Raw genomic sequence first — 21,885 nt, forward strand, 5'->3', positions numbered from 1 at the left:
TTCTCTCTTTAGAATTTCTTTTTAAAAAAACTTTATGGTCTCACTTGAAGCCTATTTTTTAGAACTAGTGTATCCTCATTCTCAATAAGTTGGATGGACTTATGTCTTCAAACACCATTCTTATCATTATACTGTCAAGATTATTGGAATTTAATTTTGAATTACCTATTGGATTGACAAATTGAACACTAAGAAAAGGCTTAATGAAGAGTCCAAGGCTAAAGGACTTTCAATGTTGAAATATCACTACTTTTTTTTACACAAAGTTTGACTAATATTGCTTTAATCTTGATCGTCAAAGGCACACGAGGATTGGTTCCTTTTTCAAAATTGAGTATACAATAGGAATGATCCTAGCATCTATATTCCAAAGCAAACACATCAACAAATCCAAAAGTGGTCCACATTTACACTCATAGTCCAACACATGCATAGCCCAAAAGAGGTCATTACCACTTACTAGTACAATGATTGCTAGTGCAACCTAGATCTTGTCCTCAATGAATCCACCCTCAATCCCCATATCATTCCATTAGCCCTTAAACAAGAAAATAAATTTCTTGAAAGAAAAGTATACTATATATCTATAATAGGCCAAAATGACCTACGAGACCAAACACATAACACGAAGGTTCTATGATCCAACAAAAGAAAACATTCAAAAAGTCCTACTAAACTAGTAGAGCTACGATACTGGGCATCATGTACATCAACCTCATAAGGGATTTGGTTTTGTTTTGGGTTTTTGGGAACTTGCGAATATCATCAATAAGGGCTCTACCCTAGTATGTGTGCACGCATCCACGTGCATGTGCACATGCATGCGTGTGTGCACGCACGAGAGAGAGAGAGAGAGAGAGAGAGAGAGAGAGAGAGAGAGAGAGGTGCTCATACAAAGGAAGAGACATTCATTAATGTAGATCTTTATATAAAGTTACATCAAGTTCACTAATTCAAGAAAAAAAATAGGACAACCATGGGGAAGCCCATGGCCAACACGATATAATAAGTGTGAAGCTTTCTCGAGTTTAAAATTAAAATTCTTTTTTCTAATGAAAATATTTAATCTAGACCATTCAAGATATCCAAGTTGTAGCTCGAATAAATGGTCAAAATTTTACACTTCAATTATATATAGTAATGATTAACAAAATTAGAAGAACAAGATATACAAAATAAGAAGTGGTGTCATTAGGCATAACTTACAAGACTCAAGTAGAAATCTATGAAGTAAGAGTCTAGAAATGTTTATATTGACAATATTTGATCCACGTTTTCATCATATATATATATATATATATATATATATATATATATATTAGATGATTTCCTCTCTCCAAAGCCGAGAGTTCAAATACCACTAAGGCCTTCCTTTTACTAAGGCAAGCCAAATATCTTAGCTCCCATGTCTTGAATCCCCCCCTCGAGCAGACAAAAACGTGCGACGTAAAAATCTGGGTATGTCCGTTATAAATACAAATTAAACCGTTTAAAAAATATTTTTTATTGAAATTTTAGGAAATTATATATATCCACCTTGTCCTGGATCGCCCTCATCTCAAAGCGGTTTGTAGTATATCCAATGCAATGCACAGGACGCCTCCCCTATTATGTGCTCCAACAGTTGCACCATCGTGGCCCACTTCAAGCAATTGGCACTTTCTAGCAAAGCATACAACAGCTTCCTACTAGCAGTGCTTGCAGCACCACTAACGCCACGCAGGACAGAGCTCTTATCAATAACCTTGAAGAAGCCCAATAAAAGATCTCCACTGCATATATTTCACAAATAGAATACTGATACATGAACATATAATCTCACTGATGACAACTCCACCTAAACCAGGAGCCAATGAAATTGGCTCCTCGTGTGATTGATTGTCATTACAAGGGATACTCCTGCTGCAGCAGGTCAAGATCTCGCCTATCACAAGCATCTACCAAGTCCCCCCTTCCAGTGATGCTGAAAAATAAAGTGAGTCAATTACAAAGCATTGCAATTCAATTAAATCCACACACTTTTTTTTGGTAATATCCAGTGCCAATTAAATCCACACACACACATACCCCTTGCACCCCCCCTACAGACACGCATGCACAGAATGTGTGCGTGCGCGTGTGCCCGCAAGTGCAAAGCCATCTTACCTTAAAGAGATCCGAAGATATTGCCAAGCGTTCTCTGCTTTTGGATTCATGCACAATGCCCTCACATAAAAGCGTACCGACTCCTCATAACGACCCTGGGAGAACCATGGAGTGTAAGTAGTGATGATTTCAGGGTGTCTTACTAGCCAGACTCTTATAACTTAGTTATTGGAACAAACCTGATTAGCATAGCTGATCCCCATGTTAGACCATGCTCGTACATAATTCGGCTTCAAATCCAAAGCCTGCAGCATAGATGAGGGTTGTATTAAGATACTCTTCAAAAAGATTAACATGAAAGTGGTTTCTGGGCATAATTATGATCATGTACCTCTTGATATGCATAAAGGGCATCCGCACTCCGAGCACTGTTAGCCTGAGTAGCACCAAGCTTGTTCCAAAGGGAATAGTCTCTAGGTTTCAATTGGATGGCTGTCCGGAAAGCTTCAATGGCTTGATCATACTCCCTCGACAAGTTATATAGAACACCAAGCACGGTGTGCACGTCTGCATCCTCCGGGGACCTCTGGGCAGCTTCATGAAAAAGCTGTGTCACCTGCACACAAGGATCAATGCCATGGCAAACTTTTTTTTTAATGATTTTATCGAAGAAAGAACGATTTTGTAAAGAAGTAAAGATGACCACTAAATGGTCATGAAGTGGATTGAAAAGTACCTCTGCATGGTTTAAGCCTGGGACTTGATCCACAGGAATCAACCCGCCATACTTGGGGTGATGTTGAAGCCAGGCCCTCAAATACTTCAAAGCCTCTTGTTGCTCCAGTTCTGTAAGTAAGAAATAAAAGCTGATCAAAGTTTAGAATTGGAGGTATCACAAACACGAGAAAAGCTTCTCAAATAATAGAGTGTACAGTCCTGCAAGTTAAGCCTCTTCAATCTAAAAATATACTGCAATATAAAGAAAAATACTAGTGGCATATAGAGTAGGATGTACCCTGGGCTGTATTTTGGATGTCATCAAATGGCACATGTAACATGCGGAAGCTTATTATACTTTGATAAATAATTTCAGCCCTTGGTTCTTGACGATATGTAGAGGAGATAAGAGTGCAGAGAGTACACAAGTTATCCAAGTGTTTAATGGGTGGCCTAAGTGTCTCTCAGACAGCCCTTCCATGGCTGTCCCTGAGACAGACCCCTATAGGATCCATCTCCTAACCTACCCTTGGTGCCCGTGCATCCGGCTAGAAGCCCGTTACACCTCTACATCATTCTAGAGGGTAACAGACGTGTGGGACATGTACAAACCTCGTGTGCGGGACATGAACACCTGATCATGACCCTCTACAATGGAACCTTGGCTAACAAGTCCCGAACATGGGCTCACAAAGGACCAATTACTTGTACCTATTGTACAGATATGGCCACGTGGCATCCAAGTGCAAGATGCACGTGACATCCCCTTATACATAACTTGACGGAAGCTGCATAGCCTCCAAATAGTCCATCAATAATGCCCGATTATCTTCAAAGAAATTCTTGTCAAGCCAAACTGCTTCATGCCTCCCTCAATCCCAAAACTTTGCAAGGCATTCACGCTCTTAATGGCTAGAGCCGCTTGAAGCAATGCAAAAGGATCTGTTATGAAACCATCACTTCGGCTTTGTCAACGATATCAAGTTTCGGTTCATTTATGGGAGGAGGTCCGGCATAGTGTTCCAACCAAGCAACATGAAACACATCATGCATGGTCCAACTAGACAGTAACTTCAGCTTCATGGACACGTCGTTGATCTTCTTCAAAATGGGAAAAGGTCTGAACCTCCGAAATTGTAACTTTGGGCATCTCTTGCCCACCTGTTTCAACCTTTGTTTCATGATCTTGGGATAAACCCAATCCCCTCACATCCCTTCTGTCCTTGTTGGACTATCGAGAATAGGCCTCCTGCGTTTTGGCCAACCTGTCTTTCACAAACTCCAAAATCTCCTAGTAAGTCTCAATCACGCGGTTAGCGTCGAGCACTGAAGATGATGTCCTGGTCAATAAAGACTAGAATGGTCTTCCAAATGCTTCCTCATATGGAGTCCTACCAGTGCACTATTCACAGGCACAAAACACGTCATAATACAGGGCAATCACGGTTCACGGGTAGGCTTCCCAGCCCCATGAATTGGACATTCATTCATGGCAGCGGGCAAATACACGAAAACAATTTCAAACATGCAAACATGTGTGCATGTGCACTTTGTTACGAGCAAATCTCTTGGCCAAGGAACAAGTACAAAACTGTCATTTCTGAACACAAGTGGCACAATCAAGAAGCGTAGAATTGGGATCCTCGGCACTCGGATCCACACAAGTGCAAAAAACTGGGATCTCGGACGCTCGGATCCACAAACTCACCACACGAGCACGACAAACTGGTGAGGATCGTTTGGGTGACCAAATGGTGACACAACCCTTGGTTCTTGACGATGAATAGCACAATGTAGAGAAGACAAGAGTTGAGAGAGAGAGAGAGAGAGAGAGAGAGGAGACAAATACACAGTATTCGGTCCCGAATACCCTTTGAAAGGCCCCCAATACTCAGCAGAAGAGGCCATATATAAGTGATGGGAAGCAACCAGCCAAAAGCATCTCAAGAATCTGCAAGTGCTGAAGTCCAAGGGCTGTAGAATAGCCAAGAAGGGGCCAAGCAAAGGTGGAAAGGTGTAGATCAAGGGATTGTCTTCAAGCTGAAAGGTCTCACCCAAGGGAAACTGTCCAAATTCAGTTCAATCCTGGCTGTCAATAGCCTGGACTGAACTGACTTTGGACAGTTCCCCTTGGCTGAGACCTTTCAGCCTGAAGACAATCCCTTGATCTTCACCTTTCCACCTTTTCTTGGCCCCTTCTTGGCTAGTCTACAGCCCTTGGACTTCAGCACTTGCAGATTTATGAGATGCTTTTGGCTAGTTGCTTCCCATCGCTTATATATGGCCTCTTCTGCTGATCAGTTCACTCAAGACCTGTTTTTATCAGCCCATGACTTGCATATTAAGCATTAAATGAGGCGCCTTTCACACGTGTGAGCATATGCTGATGGATGACACAGTATAAGCTGGCCTACTGGGATCCTGGGGCTGACACAAGCTATCGCAAGTGTTTAATGGGTGGCCCAAGGCTTTGGTGTGTCATGTGTACACACATGGACATGGCTGATCCAAAGCTAATCCCTGATTTGCAGCAGATAAACATTAGGTTTAGGGCATTAGCCAGGCTCAGGCAGGCTCAGGAAAAGATCAGATTGGACACAGTTGGCATCAGCCAGGCATTGCAGAGGTTTACCTCAGGTTGGCAGTGTTTGTGTTTTTGTTGTCCACTGGAGCTGGCCGACAGTCGGCCAGATGGTCTGGCTAAGGGCCTATTAAAGGCACATCATGGTTCATTGAGGAAGAAGAAAAGAGGGAGAAGAAGGGAGGAGACATGGCCTGCACAAAGGGGCTCATGCGGAGGAAGAAGGGAGGAGACATGGCCTGCACAAAGGGACTCATGTGGAGGAGAACGGTTCTGGGCTGCATTACAGAGGCGAAAGCATGACAAAACAGCCGACGGAAAAATCGTGCATGCAAACAGGTTTTCCAAGGTTTTTTAGCATTTTAGAAATGCTTCATTTTTTTGTTTCTATGCCCGGGGTTATCCTTCTCCCGCTATGACTGCACCTTCCCCCAGCATGTAATCACTCTCCCAAAGCAGTCATCCCCCCCTCAGCCTTCTTGGGAATTGTGGAGGCTTGATGTGACCTGCCTGCAAGATATGTTCTGACACATCAGCTTCCTGGTTTCAGCCTTTAAGATTGATTTATGCTGCTGATCCGTCAGGATCCTAGGCATTTTCATAAATTGGAAAGAGAACTAATTGTATGGCTCTGATATACCCTCCCGTGACCCTGGACCATGACGCACTGTAATGAGCTTTGTTTGATACTTTCCTTTTACGTAAAAACCAGAGGTATTTTTTCCCCTTTTTCATTCAAAAAAAAAGGTACAATGCAAAAGCATGTGGTTAAGGCACCAGCAGCCATGTACCATTGGTATGGCTGACACCAAGTGACAGTAACACTTCAAGATTGGTAGGTTCTGCATCTCTTGCCCGAACCATCGAAGCGATAGCCTGTTTTTACAATAATCAAAATTTAAAACAAAGAATTAAGCCTACATAATCTCAAATACTAGCCGTATTTTAGTAACAAAATCTACCATCCTATACCCAGGCCAAATTTCCAGTAATCTGTCCTGCTGATTCCACTAGGCATCGACCTATCTAGTTGCATTTAACAGGCACGTAACAGGTATCATTGAAGCACAAGCCCAACGGGCGAGGCCCATAGGGGCCCCAACTGCTATGGCAGTTGCCTCCTTCAAAAATATCACATTTTCCTACAAACCTGTCTATCATCATCATTTTCAGCATGTGTAATGCCCAGCAGACGCCAACCCTCAGCATTGTCGGGATTCTTCAGAACTTCTGCTTCCAAGGCCAAAACCGCTTCACTGAGAAGCCCACGTCGGAAGAGATCTTGACCCTCCTTCAAGGGATTCAAATGTCCTACATAAGGGTTTTGGTCTGCAAACACATACACCCACTTTGAAGATGATGGAAGATTCTGATCTCCCCTCACTTGTTCTTCCACATACCTGAAAGACCAGCTCACGACTTAAGAGATATATCAATATACATATAACTCTTCTCCAAGTCTGGAAAAAAGAGCACTTACTTTTCGTAACTCTCCAGCCAATTGTTGTTCAGATCCTCATTGAAAGCAGTGTTAGAGAATTGATCCCCAAACTCATCAGCCCATTCTTTCGTATTCAGTTTAGCAAACTCATCAATCCAGCCCTCCTTTGCTGATATATCGGGCCGAGAGTACTCATCAACCCAGTTGTCACCGCGATGGACATGCTGTATTACACATGATACACACGTAAGATTCATATGGCCGATTGGAGACTGAATGTGATGATATTAGCTCCAAGAACAATCAATTTTGAAAGATTAAAAACATCCTACTGTTGTCAAGAACAACCTCTCCTCCTGTAAACTCAGCTGCCCACTTCTCATTCACATTTGCCTGCTGGGAGCTCCCAAACTCATTAACCCACCCATTTTCATTAGACTTGACCTGGTTGTCTTCCACTATAAGCTCCCCTCTACTCATCTTAGAGACAAACTGAAGGAACTTGGAATTCTGCAACTCCAGCCCACAACATGTCAGTTGAGCAAACTAGCTTTAAACCTTGCACAGAAATGTATCTTATCGCACTCATGGACTGACCTGAAACTTAGGATCTTGGTTTTGAGATAGTGTGTGTGCCAGCGATCTTGTCTGCTCAAGAGCTGCAAGATTTCCTGCATCTTGATGCCTGACAAATTCCCTTGTGGACATCTGTGATTGTTCCTGCGTGTGTGTAATCACCAAAAAGAGATTGATCAGTCATTAAAAAACACACAAAAAATTGTCTAAGTGCTTGCACACTACAATAATTAACCCGTTGAATACATGCATACACGTACATACGTAAGTGCATACTATGTATGTGTGAATGAACGTATGTACGTATGTACATAGGGCAAAGCGGCCTATACATGGAGACCGTGCAAAAAAGTATGAAAAGCCCCCATTTCACACTTTTTATTCATCAAAACAGAATCCAAAAAATGGGGAATTTTTGCATGCATGCGTGCGTGCGTGCGTGTGCGTGTGCGTGTGCGTGTGTGTGTGTGTATATTATATAACACTTGGGTGATTTTAAATTCTGTATCAGAGGCCTTTGAGATTAAAAAGTCAAGGGAGCATTTGTGGATATCCCAACCCCCAATTCATGGACTTCAACAAACCATAATTGCACTTTTTCAGCCAATGAGAAGATTGCCTTATTTGATTTTGTGCTCATTGATTAGAATTTTATTGTGAAAAAGTTAAGATCTTGTGTCTTTAATGAGGGTGGGTGATAGGGACTGTCCGATAATTAGCCCCCATATGCTCTGTATGTATGTATGTATGTATGTATGCATGCATGGATGTATGTACAAACTATTTGAACGTATGTATGCACACATGCTTGAACGTATATGTGCATGTACGCATAAATGTATGTTCGAGTATGTATGTATGTATGCATATATGTATTCATGTATGTAAAGTACTGTACATACGTATGTATGTATGTTTGTATGTACGTGTGCATGTAATGTATGCATGTGTGCGTTGTATGTGTAATGTATGTGTGTATGTAGGTAAGGTATGTATGTATGTCTCCATGTATGTAAGCATGTATGTATGTAATAAATGCAGGCATGTATGAATTTATGTATGTATGCATGTATGTACATGTGTGAATGTATGGAGTGCATACATGCACACATGTAGGCTCGTATGTATGTAGGTAGGTACTTGCAAACTACGTATGTACGTAGGTACGTATGTAGGTAGGTAGGTACTTGCAACTCAAATCCACAACCAATCTTTCTAAACGAATCAGTGTAGTTCCAAGGAGACCAACCTCACTAAACTGACTGGCCCAACCATCCCCTTGTTGCTGTTGAAACTCTTCAGCCCAGTGCTGTGGACTTCGCGACACATCCTGCTGCTGATTAAACTCTGCTGCCCACTGATCTGAGTTGTTCATGTGCCGGCCATTCGGCATAGCTGCTAGCCTTCCAGCGTGTGCCTCATTCCAGTGCTCTTCAAGCTCAGAGAAACCACCTTGTGGCCCCCAGGCCCTTAATTCAGACTCTATATCCAATGAATGCAAAAGAGCATTCACCTATAAAAGAAGTCAACTTTTAAAAAAATAATGAACATAGCAAGAGTTTCCACCACGTGACAGCCAACAAGCGCTAATCATTATGAAGACTTACCTGAGCATTCACATACTCATCACCCTTGTCAGCAAAGAAGTGGCGTGCCATGATACTGCTGCGGTCTCGGATTCTTCGCTTGTCAACATCTGACAAGCCCAGCTCAGGAAGTGGGACAGGGTGGAATGGAACCTCAGCTCGGCTGCTGTCCAGAAAAGATCGTAAAAAGCCCGAAAGCACTCGCTGGGGAGTACCTTCCACTGGAGGGCCGATGGGTACTGCCTCTTGATCATAAATCCGTTCAAATTCAGAAAACACAGCGGGGGGAGCACTCTCTTGAAAGTAAGGCGGCCGGGGAATTTGGGCTGCACTGATCTCAGTCCATGCATCCTGATATCTGTGATGATCGGCACCATGAAAGCCCTGTAAAAATCCAGAAACCTGCACCAAAAATATGAGAGTTTACTATTCAAAACATCCAACAAGCTAAACATTGATCTGAACATTAAGAGTAGAACAGAGAAATGCTACCTATTTTCGAAGCCTACTCTCTCTCTCTCTCTAAAGTACTAGATTTCCTCAAAAGTACCTCACAGCAAGTCATCCCCCTTTGATGGTGCTCTCTCTGGGATGTCTCCACCCTAGAGTTTCTCCTCAATTACAAGGGCTACCCTATTAAGTACGCCAAGTGTGATAATCTTGGGCACTTTCATATAAGTGCCCAGATCCTAATTAACTACAGGGATAGATTTATTGTGTAGATGTCAGCTTGCTGTTTTTTGAGCGCAAGCAATTTTGAGAGCGGAGATGGTTGTAAATTCCGTCCTGTAGGATCACTTGATACACAAGCTAAACACACAAGATTAGCACAGCATAGAAGGGTACAAGCAGGCTCACCTCCCAACCGTAGATTCCATCCAAAATCTCCCCCGAGCCAGGGGCTAAGGATCCACTCCCCATAGGCCAAGCCAGTCAGCCCTAGTGTCCCATACCACCAGAGCTTGTCCTCAGGGACCCTCGGCAAAACCGCCTGTGAATTGCCATGTCCATGCTAGGAGTCTGGTCCAGGCATAGACCATCAATCAAGTATGCCTGAATGAATCTCAATACCCCATAAGTCACTTATAGAGCGACTACTGCTGCTATGAATAGCCAGCAACCATGGATTATCACTAACAATGAACCCTGGCCACCTGTAACCTACCTGTGGCCTTCCCCTAATCTCAGGACTCTCCAACCCTGACCAGATTATGACCTAATCCCAACGATTAGTGTTAGGTACATAACAATAGTAATGGGAATGTTGAGTAAGGCATATTGATGTGGAGCTAACCTAAAGGTTTGGCGATGACATTCAAGTGGAAGTCTCGTTGCATCAAGACAAGGATTGAGGGGCAATTGATCACTCCAACTCAGTCTTATGCATCTAAAGAGGATTTTATATGGGGTATATCCTCGTGGTATGGGATGCTAGGATCTATCACATGTAAGATTTATTGTTGTATCTATATTTTTATCCTCGGATGCTCTATTCCATGAGGGGATAATCAAACTAAGGTGAGGAGACTTGATTTTGGGAAATCAAATACTGGAAAGAGAATTATGATTTGGATTGCCTGCCGTTTTGATTGGTGGAGGTGAAGCATTTATGTTTTTACCAATTTTGAATGATTTTGTCTCTGACTAATTTTGCGAAACTGTTGGGCACGGCACATTGATCAATTTTGGCATTAGTTTTAGAGGCACGCATATATTCTTATGATAACACTAATATTGAGAAAAGTTGTTTGATCATATAAACTTTATCTTCCAAGATGATACAATTTATGTACTCGGTTGGAAAGGATACCCATTACACTCCTGAGTCCTACAGCAGGGACATCCAAGGGTCCACTAATTTGTACTTGAGTAAAACTGATGTTAGCTGTTGTTTTATTGATCTTCATCGAGGCACATGTAGTGGCCTTATGTCCAAGACTATGCGGTGAAGTGTAATTGGTGACATTATTCTAGATATACCCAGGCCCAGTAGAACACAATGCTATTTTAGCACAATTCAACCTTTGGCATAGTGATTGATAGGAACTTGACATTGTTGACACTTACAATGGTTGACTAAGAATGAGTTCCTGTTCATTAACCTCAGTTTGTCGGGCATACGAGAGGATGAATCAGACCTTAGTAAAGAAGTTGTATGCATGTGTCTCCAAGGGACCTTTTGATGGGGAGAACTCAATATGATGTGCCAATACCTACCAATCCTTCCGAAAATTGGCACAACTTTGGGACAGGTGGTGGAGACGCCCCCGACAATGGCCTTGGTTCTTGCTCAAGCCGCGGCCATTTCGGTGCTCCACATCATTGTGCTCTTCCTGGAGTCTCCCTCAAGAGATTGTCATCCCTTGCATAAACCACTCTATTTTCACTCTGCAGCAGCAGGTGGAGTACTCTAGCCTCCCAAGCCAATGCTTCATCTGCACACAGATGGGGCACATTGCACACACTTGCCCACGCCGCTAAGGCACGGCCAGCACCACCCCCCCCGCCGGGGGCGTCTGCGGCTCCCAAAGCGGGAGTTCTACCTAAGTCTCGCCAATGACCTCCATCACCCCCCTCTGGGCCCAGTAGCGGAGGGTGCACGAGCCCTTCGATGATAGTCCTACCCACCCAATGGAGGAGGACGTAGTAGAGCATCCAGAGCTCTCGTCTCGCAAGCGGCTTGTTGCATGACTACTAAGCGGAAGCGTGCTTAATGATGATTAACGCAAAGCAATAAAGATTAATGCTAATCACATACTCATGACATAGAGAAGTAGAGAGAAGGAGAAGAGAGAGACTCTTTACCTAACCTACTCCTACTATATATTACTGAATGAATGACTAATTACAATGATTGTCATAGATCCAATGTAGATCTAGACTATGAATACTATGAATGAACTTATGCTTACTGTCCTCCACTGTGCGTTAATGGAAAACGCTGATTTGGAGATGTACTTGGCTGATCCAAACTGTTAGACTACATGTCCATGGTCTTGGCTCTACAATCTCTGTCTTTGAATGATTATGAATTGTCACAATTGTGACTTAATCTCTCTTAATTATCCCTAATTACTCTTAATCATTTAAGGGTCACACCCTGTCACATGGGTCATCATCAAAGGACACGTCTCACATCTCTACATCCAAAGGACATAACTATTCATTCAAGAGTCACACCCTTTCGTCAGGGCTATGCCTCTTCATTTGTACCCCCTACTTAACGAGGCTTTGCGTCTCAATGCAAACAACACTAAGCTTTCCGCTCTCTAATTGTCTTTAGTTCTTGTATTCAATCTTAGTCATAAAACCTAACCCTAACCCTAAAAATCAGAAACCCTAAATCAGCAAATTAACCTTAGAATTAGATATAGCAAGAGTTGTATGGAAGAGCAAGAGAGAATGCCCCATTCAATTTTACCCAATTTTGCCAATTTTACCTCATTGGTCATTTTTCCCAATTTTTCTACAATAAAAGAAAAAAAATGATGGGAAGCAGAGACTCACACCAGGGTTGCATCCATGTGCTGGCAGGCTGCCCTATATTCCCTTGGAGGTCCTGATCGCATCCTTTTGGGCTGAATCGTCATCATCAAAGGGGGCACCACCTTTCTGTTCACGAGACTGTTCACGTTTTTTTTAAAACGTGACGTTTCACAAGAGAAAGAGGAAAACAAAAAATAAATAAATAATTAAAGACTTTAATCCTAAGCCTCATATATATATATACCTAGATGAATCCAGTAACATGCCCAAATTCACCTTTTAGGAACGTGCATGTTATATACTCATGGTAGTCAACCCACCAGACTATATAACTATCAACTCCATTATGCATAGTATGGACTAGATACTACGACATCCCCACTAACGTCATCAATGCCCAATAGTGGGTGTAGAACTCTGTATCAAGATACACTCTCACACACACACATACACACATAAGAGCATATATTCACACAAAGCCCTTCGTACTGAGTTTCTGGCAAACCTCTGGAGATGCAAGGCAGACTCGGCCGTAATGAAGCCTAGCACTAAGGGAAGTAGCAAATAGAAAGAATTAGTACAGCAAATAAGTAGTTGATAGGGAAAATGCACCGCTAAAGATAGAAAGAATTAGCACAATATCAACTGGCCGCAACTCGGACAAAAACTTCACAATGTGAAATCTGCATGTCCGCTAATATAGCTTAATTATATACCTAGATGAATCCAGGAACATGCCCAAATTCACCTTTTAGGAACGTGCATGTTATATACTCATGGAAGTCAACCCACAAGACTATATAACTATCAAATCCATTAGTATGGACTAGATACTAAGCCTTATAACTTAAGGCTTGTAAAAGCCTTTCCCCAGCCACGTATGCAGCCGGCGGCCAGGACCTGACCAGCACAAAAAAAAAAATAGTGAACGAACACCCACGCTCGCCGTCGGCATCAAAAAAAAAACAAAAAAGAAACGGCCAGCCCGAGCGCCGATTTTTTTTTATTTAACAAAACCCATTGGTTTTCGCCACCTCCACACATGCGAAGAACAAAAACGACACCCATTCGTGCATCATCTGGCAGCGATTCAGCCCCCCCTTTCTGCACATGGTCTCTCGTTGGTGATCGCTTATTGCCTGCACATGTAATGGCTTTCCTTCATAATGCAAAGGTTGCGGTTCTTCATCATTTTCAGCCTTTGCTTCGTGCCTCGTACCTATAGTATCTCCAATAATCGGGATCCTTCAAACACATACACTTCAGGTGTGCTCCTTCTAGTTTCTCATTTTGTGCCTGTATAAATACACACAAAAAATGTGGTATTTCTTTGCTCAAGAAACCCGGCGTTTCATTCTTCTACGGGCACAACACTCTTCGGGAGCCAACATTACCTTCTACGGGCTGAAGACACCAACTTATATCCACTGGACACACTTCATCCTTTTTCAATAATTTTTCTTACGGCAGTGGCTTATGGCCGAGGGCCCATACGAGTTCAGCTATATCCAGGACACGCCCTCTCCTGCACCTGTGTCTTCTCCTGAACCTGTACCTGCCCCTGCTCCTCTATCATATTTCCGTATCCAAATAGCCACACCCACATCCCGTCCCCACGAATACGACGTGTGGATTTTCAAGGTGCATACCTCGCCAAGGGACCTGCCACATTACAATTTCCTCTTGGAGCGGCACCCTTATCTTGGCCTCGCCATCCCAGAGGCATCTCTCATCTACCACGAGATCAGTACATACCCAGCCCAGACCATGCTCCTTTAGTTTACAGTGTCCGACCTCGATGACCAGGAAGAGAGAGTAAGGGACTGGGACTGGCAACCGGTGGCGAAGGAGTGGTTGTCTGAGGAGTTTATGTCCGTGTTGCCCCCTACACCGGGTGGTCTATTCCTGCTCCCCCCTTGACAACCTCGCCCCGACCTTCCTCCATGGCACGCATTCGCTCTCCCGACGATGGTTCTCACTAGGGCACAGCAACGCCAACAGGAGCTACAGCAAAGCAATCCATTTCCATGCCTTACCATGGCGGATGAACCCATCATTGAAGACAAACCTGTTCTCACCCGATGGCAGCAGGAGATGCAAAACCAGATGGTAGCGCTATGCAAAGTCAATTCCAGAAGACTTTGGAGACCCACACATCGCAGCTGCAGTCCCGACACTCTCAACCTGCAAGTTCGACAACTTCAATCGACGCACCAGTTCCAGACGCTGACATTTTATCCCCAAAGGTAGAAGCCGATGACTTAAAGGTTATTTATCGCTTATTACAAGCATCCAAAACTAAGAAATTGGACATTAAACCTCATGAGCCCTTTTCCGGCCAACACAATAAGCGTACACTTGACCAATGGCTATACAAGCTCCACTTGTACTTCGATTCTATGGACCTCACCGATGCAAGAAAGATTACCTTCGCCGCGTCTTTGTTGAAAGACCATGCATTCTTATGGTGGCAACACTGACTATCTGGTGGGAAGACCCTCAGCACGTGGGAAAAATTCGAGCGTGTCATCCATAAGCAATTCATACCTGCCAATGCAGATTTTCAAGCACGATCTCGCTTACGCCATTTGACCCAAACTGGATCATGGGCCTCTTATATCTTGTAGTTTACCATCTTGGTACTCGAGATTTCGACATTGTTCCCCAAGGTAGGATCGATCCGTACGTACGGATCCAATCCGTATGTACGGATCGATCCGCACGGTTTTTTTTTTTTTTGGCCTGCGATAAACGGTTTTTTTTTTGGGTTTCGCCTGCGATAGCGTCTGGACTCTAGAGGCCGTGCGGCGTACACCTTCCGGTAAGGGCCAGCCGCCATGCTCTCTCCCCTCTACAGTCGCACTCTCTCTCTTCGCTACTGTCGCCGCCTCCTTCCCGGCGCCTCCCCCTGTTCGCCGGCCTCCCTCCCTCCCTCAGGCCCCCAAGGCAGCAACATAACTCTCTCTCTCTCTCTCTCTCTCTCTCTCTCTCTCTCTGAGCCTTAGCCCACCATCTGTGGACCGTGCACTGAGCTCTCGGCCTCTCTCTCCTTCAAGTCTCTCTCTCTCTCTCTCTCTCTCTCTCTCTCTCTCTCTCTCTCTCTCTCAGCTGAGCTGCCCACTAAATATTATGCATTGCATGATTGCTGAATCCTGATTGAAATTGTATGGCATTGTGCATTGAATTTGTCAGAGCAATCATGCCGAAGCAAGAGAACCCATACTGGAAGGAGCACACAAACGTCATTCACATTGTGACTACTCCAGGGCAGGCAGGTAGTGGCACTCGACAATGGCAGTGCAAGTACTGCGATTTCACCCTCACGAGTACAATTACTCGTGTCATCAAGCACCTCACAGGCATTGGCACCACCAACAATTGTGCAGGGTGCAAGAGAGTGCCACAAGCATTGAGAGATCAGTTGATTGTTGAAAATTTCCCTGCAATGGGGGCAGCTGGAAGAAGAGGAAGAGGCACGCAAGAGACACAGGATGCGCTTCATGATGCTCTTCTTGTGATTCTAATTTCTCACTTTTGAATTAGTAGGTTTGTGACCTTGTTGTGTCTCTATTTCGAAAGTTTTATATGTCAATGTGGACATGGACTGAAATTTTATGTAGGTGGCTGAAATTTCTGAGATTTTATGTATTTTTATGTATTTTTACCAATGGTACGTATTTTTACGTACCTTAAATTTTTTTTCCGTACCAAACAACGTACAGTACGTACGGATCCGTGCAGAACTACCTCCGGTTTTGCCTCCTCAACGTCTCGTGGATCATCCAATTGATTTACTTCCTGGCAGTTTGCCGCCGACTCGTGCTCCATATCAAGTCTCTTTTACTGAATCCCAAGAAATTCAATGCCAGTTAACGGAACTCTTGGACAAAGGTCATATTCATCCTAGTAAGAGTCCTTTTGGTGCACCAATTTTGCTCGTGAAAAAGAAAGAGAAGTCAATGCGACTTTGCATTGATTATCGTGCTCTCAACAAACTGACCATCAAGAATAAATATCCTCTTCCTCGGATTGATGAATTATTTGATCAATTGCTTCATGCCGAAGTATTTTCCAAGATTGATCTCAAGTCCGGATATCATCGAATCAGTATTCGTGAAGGTGATGAGCACAAGACTGCCTTTCGCACGAAGTATGGACATTATGAGTATTTGGTCATGCCTTTCGAGTTAACCAATGCCCCGGCAACTTTTATGAGTCCCATGAATGACCTTTTCGTCGACCATTTCTGGACAAGTTCGTGATTATTTATCTGGACGATATTCTTGTATTTAGTGCTTCAATCGATGAGCACAAAAAGCATCTACATGAATAGTTTTCCAGGTTTTGCAAGATAATGCACTTTTTGTCAATCCAAAGAAAAATGAATTTTTCAAGACATCACTAGAGTACCTTGAACACATCATTTCAACCGATGGCATTTCCGTGGAGACTAAGAAGATACAAGTTATTCAAGATTGGCCGACACCGCAAAACTGTCACATGCACTCTGCACTCAGTGCATGGTGACAAGATGGCTCATCATCAGAAGTGCAACAGTTGTACAGTTTTAGAACCCAATAGGATGATAATTGTCGTACGCCGTGACCCCATTGTACATCCTCAGTCCAGGATAAGTCAGGCATGAGCTACGTAGGTCATTCCTCAGCCTTAGTGGGTCAGTCAGTCAGTCAAGTCCCTTAACCCACTTGGAGAGAATCATTCATGCATGTGGAGTCAGTAGAAGCCTTAGGGTTTGCATCAGAAAGCACTCTGCATCCTGCATAATATGCATTCATATGCCTGTGCATCATTTAGAACATCCCCGAAGCCTTAGGGAATTTACTGGGATTTATCTGGTATTTTTTCCATATTTATTAGTATTTATTTAGCATTATTTGCATTATTGGGCATTTATAAATATAAACTTTATTAAATGACCAACCTCCAGTTAGTATAAATAGGCTTGCCTAGAGCCTCTTTTCTCATTCAGTCTTCATTGTGCTAAGAGCTCTCCTCCTCCTTGCTTTCAGCCCAAGACTAATCCAGCCCTAGAGCCCATAAGCTTGCTTCTCCAGCCCCTTGAGAAACCCTAGCTTCAGTCAGCCCTAGGCGCCTGCCTTCAGCATCATTCAGCCCTGAATTCAGCACCAGTTCAGGCCTAGTTTCAGCACACAGTTCAGCACACATCAACGCCAGTAAACAGCAGCTTCTCTGCGTTTCTGTCCCAGCCGTACAGCAGCAGCCTGCAAGCCTCTGTTTGCTCATGCGTTTCAGTCCACAACAGCCCTACAGGTCTGCGTTTCAGTTCCTCAGCACCCCTACACTTCAGCGTTTCTGTCCACAGCAGGTTCCAGCCCTGAAGGTTCAGTCTACAGCAGTTTCCAGCCCCTGAATCTGCTGTTTGCATCAGTGTCCAGCCTTCTATGCATCATCCACACATGCAGCAGTCATCTGGTGAAGGTAACACAGCATTCATAAGTATTTTCAGCATTCTAACATAGTGTAGAACAGTCCACCTTCTTCTTCTCTCAGCCTCAGGTGTGCAGCCCTTCCTCATGCCCTTGGGAAGAGTGCATAGGCTCGAGATCAAGTCATTGAGGTGTTTCTACAGCAGTGTACAGATCAGCCGCTCTCCGATCCTCCGAGATCTTGCGTTTGGCTTATCTACAGTCCACAGTCATTCTCTCTAAAGAAATAAAGCAAATACTATCTCGTTATCGGGATAGGGGGTCCTTCAGTGGGTAATTCGGGACCCAATCTGGTGTACAGTTCTCATATCTCTCTCTCTCATCTCTTTAAAGTTTGAAGTATTGAAATGGATTGCTAAACTCACGAAACTCAGGATACAGAAGACGGTGTGAGCATCTGTGTGACAGGATCTTCCAATACAAAGACTTCCGCTGCATATCACATTGGTATCAGATTCAGATTGTCCACACACATCGTATCCTAGCGTGGGGGCATCCTTGGATGGTTAGATTGCGTTCCGGCACGACCACCGACTTCAGCATCATGTCTACAGGAGAGAGTACTCATCAGCCGGAAGACGTCTCCCCCGAAGGAGACCTTGTTCTTCCGCCTACAGCAGACACCATAGCTCTTCTTAGAGCTCAGAACCAGCTACTCATGGAGCGTCTCCAACTCTTGGAGGCAGCAGCAGCACGTCCTTCTACACCTCCAGCAGCACCCGACTACATCTCCCTCTTCTTTCAGATGGAACAACAAAGGAGAGAGGACGAGGCCCGAAGGAAAAGAGAAAAAGAAGAAAGACGGGACTATGAGGAAGCCCAACGCAGGATCGACGAAGACCAGCGTCAGGCTGACCTCGCCGCTCGGGAACACCAACGTGAGCTTGATCGAGAACGTATGTTACTCGAACACCAACGGGAAAAGGAGGCCATACACTTGAGGTATCAGCAGCTCTCCTCAGTCTCCCCAGTCATAGGTGTCACCAGCCAGCAGCCCGCAGCAGCATCAACCACCATCATTCGCAGTCAACCAAATTTCAGTAAGTATGATGGTAAGTGTGATCATTCATCAGTTAATCAATTTGTTCATCAGTTTAATGCTCATTTTCCATTAGCTAGGATCACAGACCCACAAGACAAAGTCCACTTAGCGGCTCCCCATCTCACCAAGGTGGTTCCAAACGTTATGTACTGTACGGATCCGTACGTACTGTACGTTGTTTGGTACGGAAAAAAATTTTAAGGTACGTAAAAATACGTACCATTGGTAAAAATACATAAAATCTCAGAAATTTCAGCCACCTACATAAAATTTCAATCCATGTCCACATTGACATATAAAACTTTCGAAATAGAGACACAACAAGGTCAAAAACCTACTAATTCAAAAGTGAGAAATTAGAATCACAAGTCAATGCATGATTACTCTGACAAATTCAATGCACAATGCCATACAATTTCAATCAGGATTCAGCAATCATGCAATGCATAATATTTAGTGGGCAGCTCAGCTCTGAGAGAGAGAGAGAGAGAGAGAGAGAGAGAGAGAGAGAGAGAGAGAGAGAGAGAGAGACTTGAAGGAGAGAGAGGCTGAGAGCTCTATGCACGGTCCACAGAGGGTGGGCTAAGGCTATGAGAGAGAGAGAGAGAGAGAGAGAGAGAGAGAGAGAGAGAGAGAGAGAGTTATGTTGCTGCCTTGGGGGCCTGAGCAAGGGTGGGTGGGTGGGTGTGTGGGTGGGTGGGGAACGCACCGGGAAAGAGGCGAAGCGAAAGGAAGGCGGCGGCGACGGGAAAGAGGCAACAGTAGCGAAGAGAGAGAGAGAGAGAGAGAGAGAGAGAGAGAGTGCGACTGTAGAGGCCCTTACCGGAAGGTGTGCGCCGTACGGAGTCCAGACGCTATCGCAGGCGAAACCCAAAAAAAAAAAAAGTTTATCGCAGGCGAACGGTTATCTTGCAGGCAAGCAAAGCAAAGCCCCCAAAAAAAAAAACGGCGTACGGATCGATCCGTACGTACGGATCCCCGTACGGTACGGATGTACGGTACGGATTGGATCCGTACGTACGTTTTGATCCAACCTTGCATCTCACTGGTGAGGCAGTCACTTGGTGGCAGCATTGGTCTAGTATTCATACAGACCAGGCCACAGGTGTCACAGCCTTTGACTGGGACATCTTTGTCCATGACCTGAAGACCAGATTTCTCCCGCCCCAGTACATGACCGGTCTGAAAGATGAGTTCTATGGACTCAGACAGAACGGTTCCCCAGTGCTTCAGTTTTCCGGTAAGGTTATTACTTTAGCACAGCAGTTAGGGTTATCTGAGCAGGCCAAGATGGAGCAATTCATTCGTGGATTGGACTCCAACATTCGGTTCACAGTTCGTAACTTTGAACCAAGTACATATGACCGGGCTCTAACTCTCGCTCAGAATGAAGAAATGAAGCTCAACGGGAGCAAGCCCAAGCAGACATCTCAGTCCAGTACCAAACCCCAACAGCAGCAATCAGCTGCACAGACAGGGAAAGGTAACGCATCTTCTAAAGATGCTAAGAAGGACAGCAGTAATAGCTCCAGTTCAGGGGGTAAGAAGGATAAAGAACCTAAGAAAACCCCTGATGAAAAGGCTAAAGCAGGCATTACTGGAGGTTATCTTCCTCCAGAGGAGCAAAAGAAGTACCAGTCAGAAAATAGATGTTTTTTCTGTCATATTATAGGGCATGGTAAGAAGGATTGCCACAAATGGCAAGCGACACAAGCTGCCAAAGCTCCTTCTGCCACAGTTGCCACAGCTTCCCCAGCTCCTCCAGTCCCGCCTACTACCTCAAATGTAGTTCAACTTTTACCTTCCATGCATCCTATACCATCCGTGGTATTTGATGCTAAGCAGGAGGGTGAGAGCGATGCTACTCAGAAGAGCCTCATCCGAGCTTATGGCTCTGCCCAGGGCCGACAGTTTGTAGTCCTTTTCGATATGGGCAGTTCTGAAGACGCCATCTCTCCCCAGTTGGCTAATAAATTGAACTGCACTTTAGTCCCATATCATCTGGATGTGGACGGGTTTACACCTGGTCTCCGCACCCACATCTCTCAGAAGGCACAACAGTTTTCTTTTCAAGTTCAAAAGGCCTCATTCCAGCGAGATTTCATTGTCTCTCCTCTTTTGGGATGTGACATGATCTTAGGAATCCAATGGTTTCGTCAGTATGAACCTATTCCCAATTGGGGGCAGGACACCTTTATCATCTCTAGAGGTTTTCCTGAGCCTGTCATGATTCGGGGGGATAGGAGCATTCTTGGCGTTCCTATGATTTCTCATCTCCAGGCCCGACGAGCTATGTGCAAGGGAGCAGAAGGAACATTAATTTATGCTCAGACAGCTTCTATCTCATCAATAACCGCTGTCTCATCATCTTCAGTCCCTCAGTTAGCAAATCTCCTTTCTCATTCAGACATTTTTAAGGATGATCTCCTACCCAGTATCCCACAGTTAGTAGAACCTCCTAGCAAGTTTCCCTCTTGTCTTTCCAAGACTTTCAAGGGCAAGCTAGAACAGCAGTCAGTTCTCAAACATTTGAAACATGTTCCTTATGGACACATTTTCACAGTCACCACAGACCACCAAGCACTTAAGTGGCTCCCGACGATGCCAAGTGCCCAGTGGAGTGCTCAGCACACTAGACAGGGTCAGCTCTTCCACCAGGTTCGAGGAATGATCAAGTACATCCCTGGTCAACATAACCCAGTAGCAGATGTTCTTAGTAGAAAGACCAGCATCTCGACCAGTCAGAAGTCTACCATTCTCAACATCTCTGGAAAAGACTTAGAAGATCAGTATGTCGATTCCGCAGAGTTTGGTACTCAACCCAGTTTGGCCCTCAATTTTGAGCCTGGCCATCATTCGGTTCACAGACAAGCATGTAAGTTTAGACGAGATATCCACTTCAA

General features: G+C 44.3%; 1 protein-coding gene across 4 annotated transcripts in view; it reads right to left on the minus strand.

Annotated features, from left to right (window-relative positions):
- Window positions 1-1,488: 1,488 nt before the first annotated feature.
- The window catches only part of LOC147619442 (peroxisome biogenesis protein 5-like), a 63,014-nt gene continuing 42,617 nt past the window's right edge, over window positions 1,489-21,885 (minus strand). For all 4 annotated transcript variants that reach the window (XM_086773110.1, XM_086773111.1, XM_086773113.1 and 1 more), the window contains exons 5-16: window positions 9,008-9,388; window positions 8,650-8,913; window positions 7,422-7,544; window positions 7,173-7,334; window positions 6,864-7,048; window positions 6,534-6,783; window positions 6,175-6,259; window positions 2,822-2,931; window positions 2,477-2,701; window positions 2,325-2,390; window positions 2,146-2,240; window positions 1,489-1,963 (exon numbers count right to left, since the gene is read on the minus strand). In XM_086773110.1, the coding sequence (XP_086629236.1) occupies window positions 1,885-1,963; window positions 2,146-2,240; window positions 2,325-2,390; window positions 2,477-2,701; window positions 2,822-2,931; window positions 6,175-6,259; window positions 6,534-6,783; window positions 6,864-7,048; window positions 7,173-7,334; window positions 7,422-7,544; window positions 8,650-8,913; window positions 9,008-9,388 (2,025 nt within the window). In that variant the 3' untranslated portion in view covers window positions 1,489-1,884. The remainder of the gene's footprint in view (window positions 1,964-2,145; window positions 2,241-2,324; window positions 2,391-2,476; window positions 2,702-2,821; window positions 2,932-6,174; window positions 6,260-6,533; window positions 6,784-6,863; window positions 7,049-7,172; window positions 7,335-7,421; window positions 7,545-8,649; window positions 8,914-9,007; window positions 9,389-21,885) is intronic.

The sequence above is a fragment of the Cibotium barometz genome, chromosome 33, assembly GCF_041138505.1.
Source record: "Cibotium barometz isolate CiBa-2024 chromosome 33, ASM4113850v1, whole genome shotgun sequence".
Lineage (NCBI taxonomy): Eukaryota > Viridiplantae > Streptophyta > Polypodiopsida > Cyatheales > Cibotiaceae > Cibotium > Cibotium barometz.